At 38.1% G+C, this 6000-nt stretch overlaps 1 protein-coding gene across 7 annotated transcripts in view; it reads right to left on the bottom strand.

The window, feature by feature from the left end:
- Nucleotides 1-1984: 1984 nt before the first annotated feature.
- The window catches only part of UBE3D (ubiquitin protein ligase E3D), an 80986-nt gene continuing 76970 nt past the window's right edge, over nt 1985-6000 (bottom strand). For 5 of the 7 annotated variants that reach the window (XM_020795500.3, XM_072999202.2, XM_078380548.1 and 2 more), the window contains one exon: nt 1985-2391. In XM_020795500.3, coding sequence (XP_020651159.3) covers nt 2371-2391 — 21 coding nt within the window. In that variant the 3' untranslated portion in view covers nt 1985-2370. The remainder of the gene's footprint in view (nt 2392-6000) is intronic. The other 2 variants (XR_013538664.1, XR_013538668.1) reach the window with 1 other exon arrangement.

Raw genomic sequence — 6000 nt, 5'->3', positions numbered from 1 at the left:
TGTGGCCAGCATCTTTAGAGGACAGGAGTCAGAACTCTGTCTGTGCTCTGTTGCAATGTTGGATAGTTGAGTATTTATAGGTTTGGGATCAGCTCTTGTCTTTTTCAGGAGATTGGGCGATTATGGTGATCAGTGTGTTTTTGTTGTGGGTGTATTTTTGAGATAAGGAAGAGAGATGATCTGTCACTGTGATTGATGGGTGTTGTTAACTGGTCTTTTGTGTGCAGAGATCACGGTCCTTGTGGCTGGGTAGTTTGTTGACCTTTTGCAGGCTGTATTTTTCAGTGCTGGGAGCCAGGCTTTGTTGAGTTTTAGACTTTCTTCCTTTTTGTTGAAGCTCTGCTGGTGTTTGTGGATTTCAATGGCTTCCCTGTGCAGTCTAACATAATGATTGCTGGTGTTGTCCAGTACTTCAGTATTCTGAAATAGAATTTCATGTCCAGCTTGTTTTAGGGCATGTTCAGCTACTGCCAATTTTTCCGGTTGTTTTAGTTTGCAGTATCTCTCATGTTCTTTGATTCTGGTGTGGATGCTGCATTTTGTGGTTCCAATATATACCTGTCCAGAACTGCAAGATATCCAGTATAGTCCTGCAGTGGTGAGGGGGTCCCTTTTGTTCTTTGCTGACCGTAACATTTGTTGTATTTTTGTGGTGGGCCTGAATACTGTTTATAGGTTGTGTTTTTTCAAAAGCTTCCCCATGCGGTCCGTGACCTCTTTGATGTATGGCAGAAATATTTTATTTGTAGATGGCTGTTTTTCCTCTTCAGTTTTGTTTTGTTTTCTTGAAATACATTCCATATTTCAATTTGAGTGTGTACTAGCACCTACATGTAACTCAGACATGCACCTCAACAACTGATAACAGAATTGCTTCCAGGGTCCACAGGAGATATACTGGTACTGAATTTATTTGGCAGTATACAGTGTCCTTGCTCAGACACAAAAGACAACCCTTCTAAGGACACAGATTCAGGTAGCCCTTTGTCCAAAGGAAACCTGAGAAACCCACTCAGATTTAGAAAAAAGGCAGGCATAGTGACATCCACATGTGGTGGACTCTCAAGTGTATCATAAAGATTCAACACTTCTGTTGTCTGCCGTCCTTAAACCAGCTAACTCTATAAATAACAAAGTCTTGATGAATCTCTTTGCTCAGTGTCCTTTGTCCCACAACAATTACTGAAGCCATTACAGTGGCTGTCACTTGTAGGGCAGGCCATGCACTGCCCCAGCTCCACTACTTTCAAACAATCTTAAGGACAATGATGTGTTTATGTGTCTTGTTAAATACTGCTGAAATCCAGTTGCACAGCTCTGTGTGCACAAAGGAGAATGATGTCATTAACAACAGCAAATCGCCACTAATTATAGCCTTCCTTTGGGTGATTTTAGGCTGCCATAAATCATCCCAAAATGGCCAAACCACAGTTTGTTTTCTTTGCCTCTGGTTTGTTTTTTTTCCCTTCTCCTGTCCCTTTTGTCAGCTTCTTTTTCGGAGTAGGCAGCTGCGGAAACAAGCTGGGCACTTCCAGACTAAAGCATAAGCCAACAAGAAATCAGGGCTTCTCATGGTGGGGTGTGACTGGCTTGTCATGCTTTGTTTGTGGAAGGGCTGGTTACAGTAGGACCCCTGTTATCCATGCAGAATTGGTTCCATGATCTACCATTGATATATGAATCCTCTATATAAAACATAGAAGGTGTAAACCCTGAGAAAATGATACCATGGATACAGGGGTCCTACTGTACAACAAAACCCATCAACAAACTGGAGTCAGTTAATTACCAAGCTGTAAGAAATCAAGCCTTTATATGCTTCCTGAAATGGGCCCTTAGCCAATATTGCCTTGCAATATACTGTATGTTGGAACAGCTACATATAAATCTTACTGGTTCTTCTTATTTGGGACTCTGGGCCTGCCATGAAGTTCTACAAAAATCTCCATGTTCCCATGTAGACAGTGCAGTATCCAAGGCTCAGTCCAATGAATTTTTTTCTTTATTTTCCAAAGAAAGAAACATAGCCTTTTTTCAAAGCTGAAATAGCTGCAACAGATAATTCACTTACTTTGAGGAATTAGTAGGGTGTTATTTACAGTGACCTCCCCAGATTCCCAACGTCCTAAATTACATTCTCCTCTCAACTTCTGTCACACAGTTATTGGTTTCTTTGCTTGAACAAGTTGCTTCTGTCACATTCCTTGATGGTCTCGAAGTTCCAAAGTCAACAGACAACAAGTTCAATATATAATTTTCTTTTTTTCACTGAGGAAGTTCAGCATCACTTCTTTAAAAGCCACCTGCTCATGTAAGGTCTTCTCTCCTGTACTTCTTTGTAGTAAAAGGCTAACTTAATGGAATTTTCCTTCACATCTTCAAAAAGGCAACCTGTAACAGAAGCAAAACATAACTGAGAAGTTAGTATCTTCCAGTAAATTAAAAAATAATACCCACACATCCATAAAGTTATTTCTCATAGTTTATGGATGAGAAGTACACTTACTTACTTACTTACTTACTTACTTACTTACTTACTTACTTACTTACTTACTTACTTACTTACTTACTTACTTACTTACTTACTTACTTACTTGCCTTTCTCCAAACATGCTATTTTCTCCCATTAATCTGCCTTGACTACACTGCTTAAATGTATAACACATTAAATGTACCATGCTCAACATAATGTACTTATAATAAAATGAAATATAGATGTCATTGTAATCTACCTTCTTTTGGAGTTGCCACATATAATACAAAGAATATTGCTTCGAGCAAGCAAAAGCTCCATTTTGCATTTTTAATAAGCCTTGAACAACCTGGACTACTAGATCAAAGCTGCTTTTACAGAAACAGCCTAGCTGAGAATTTGCAAACGGATCAGATGACTTAATTATCTACTGCTCCGCCTTATAAACATGGCAACATGGAACATTTTCATATCTGACTTTTAGCATCACATGTTACAGAGAATAAAAGTATAGACTTTTTTTCTACCTATGAGCTCACAAAATAAATATCATTTGTTTACTTTTGAATTTCATTTTAGTTATTATTATATATTCAATTTTAATAACTACATTGAAATTGAATCAAGACCATAAAAACAGGAGGACAAATAAAACCTGCAAAAACCGCTTACTGGCGATGGCAATTAATAGTTTGTGCAAACAAAAGAGATGTCGCTGCTACCAGAGCTGGCAGAACTGTCTGCAAATCTCCCATCTCGTCTGAAACTTTTAACTAAGCATGAACAGTATATCCAAGATAAGTCATGTCTGCAGGACTATGTGCCACTCTTCCTTAGCATAGTCAGGAAAGCACCCTGGCCCTCTTTTCTTGGCTTTAAATGCTCTTGGACTTACAAAAGCCAAGGCTTCCTGCTTCCTCGAGTCCTTAGTGTTACTATTCACTACTGATTAACTGATCACTTAGAAGTGATCAGTTAAGTGATTGCCCACCTGCAATCAAGCTAGATCCACACTTGGCATCAATTACACTTTCTATTCAGAAAAGCACTTCTCCACCAACACTTTTTGTTGAGCTGGGGGAAAAAATCCATCTCAGTTGCCACCTTTTTGTTTGGTTTGGTTTCTAGGACTATAATGGGTCTTGGGCCACTGAACTCATGTCTTTTTCTTTCTGCATCATTTGGGAAAGCCTCGGTAGGTACATCTTTCTCTGCCCCCAAATTCCTGGCCAAGATGCTGGCCAGCAATTCCGTATTTTTGTCCTGTTATTTTAGAACCGTCCCTTTAGAGTAGTCCAGGGCAGCATCTCCACCCAACCTATTCTTGGTTCTGAGTTGTTGCTTTTGTGCCGTCACATCCTGGGATGTCTGCCCAGGAACGTTTTCACACAACTCCAGAATGTGGTATCACCTCTAGCTTTTGGTTCTTGCCCCAATGTTGAGGATATTTCTCCCCTCCCCACCATCTCAACAGATGATAAAAGGTAGGTGCCATGTATGAATTTCAAATCCTTCCTCTAAACTACCTTATCAATTTTCTAGCTCTCATATCTCTCACATCATCTGCTTTGAACAATGAAGTACAAGAGCCCAGCTGCCTTCAACCTGCTGCCGCCACCTGCCTTTCCCACTCTGTTTCTTCCTCTTCCCTAGCACAACCTTCCGTAATTCACCCTGCAGTTCACCTAATATTTTACTTTTTAAAAAAATCTTCTGAATCCTGTTGACTCGTCTCTTGGTATTGCTTCTGGGTTAACTTACGAGGACCCTCAATGATTCTAGATCAATTTTCTATATGTCAGATAATGGAAATACAGAAGGTATATTAAACTTGTGCCTAATAAAGCATACTAGTTGACTATTTATTTATTATTTAAATATAAATGTAAACACTATATTTTAAAAAAAGTATGCACCCTTAAGTTGATTCTAACGTATGGCAACCTTCTCACTATCTCTAGCAATTAAGTACACAGAAGTAGTTTAACGGTTTCTCTTTCTACTGCACTTTGGACTGCAGCTTACTAAACACACCATTTATTTATAGTAATAAAAGTATAGAAAATCAAATAAATATAACCTGAAGTATCTTAATTGTGATTTAGTCCAAATTTCATTACTTAAAATCTTATAATTGTCACTGCGTAAATCTTTATCTTTCTATTTGTATCAAGGTGAATTGAAAATAATTGCATGGAGTGATTTCTGGAATATTTTCCATCCAATGGGCTGTTTCCTGGCTTTCTGAATTATGGGTGCAGAAGCACAATATCCCATATTCATAAACCAGAGGTTTTCTGAAGAACTGGATATTAATAAGCGTTGCATGTAGCACAAAGTCCCGTGCTACATTCAGCATGGAGAACAAATCTAGCAGAAGTGTTGGAATGGGTAAATTATAAGATTCTTGTCCATGTGAGCTGTACCTAGGATTGTAAGGTGCTAGTTGTAAAGATACAATCTGAGTGATATAAGTATACATCAGGGCTATTGCATGAGACTTAAAATTAAATTCCTTTTCTATGGTTTCAAATGCTGACACATTTGTACTCAGAAATATAGTACTGAACAGGGAATAGGAAGCATTTTTGTAGTGTACCAAGAATAATATTCAAAAGTATTTATGTCCAGAGAACTTTGACTATTCTATGTTTTCTGTACAGAAAAACATTAACATTACAGTCGTGATATAAAATAGGAACATAAAACAAATGTATTCAAAAACACAGAATTATAGTGAAGGTAATACTATGTATTTTTAATAGTTTTTATTGCAATATTAAATAATAACATAGTGTTTGTTTTCTTGAAGGCTTTCACGGCCAGGATCTGATAGCTATTGTGGGTTTTCCGGATTCTTTGGCCGTGCTCTGAAGGTTGTTTTTCCTGACATTTCGCCAGTCTCTGTGGCCGGCATCTTCAGAGGACTGGAGTAGAAACAGAGCAAGGACAGAGTTCCTACTCCAGTCCTCTGAAGATGCCGGCCACAGAGACTGGCGAAACGTCAGGAAGAACCTTCAGAACAGGGCCAAAGAGCCCAAAAAACCCACAACAACCAACAGTGTTTGTTTCTCAATATTCAGTATGCTTGCTACTGTTGTGTGCTGTAGATATTTAGTTACTTAAGCATGTTGTATGCTTGCATATATCACTGTCTTCCCTGCATCATTGAGGTGGACAATGTGCATTCACCTATATAGTACAAACCCGTGTTTTTTAAATAAATTTGCTTTATACTACCATTCTTACTCAAATGTTACTGGTGTTAGCATGTTTTTACACAGATGAGACTACTGTTTTTCTTTTCTGATTTGTATTCTGCATTTGTTTCATCTTTCTGCATTTCCCTCTTTCTGATGCTTTCCCATTTTAGACATGTTCATAGTGTGCAAATAATTATGAAGTGTGATTGTTCACCAGCAGTGACATGATTTTTCTGTAAAGCCCACAATATTTTGCTAATCTTTTATCTTAATTATTACACAGCAGCTGGTTATTTTTCTGACAACATACAAGTAAACAAACAA

This window comes from Pogona vitticeps, chromosome 1, assembly GCF_051106095.1.
Source record: "Pogona vitticeps strain Pit_001003342236 chromosome 1, PviZW2.1, whole genome shotgun sequence".
Taxonomy (NCBI): Eukaryota; Metazoa; Chordata; class Lepidosauria; order Squamata; family Agamidae; genus Pogona; species Pogona vitticeps.
Note: the sequence above shows the minus strand (reverse complement) of the source record. Positions and strands in the feature narration are given on the sequence as shown.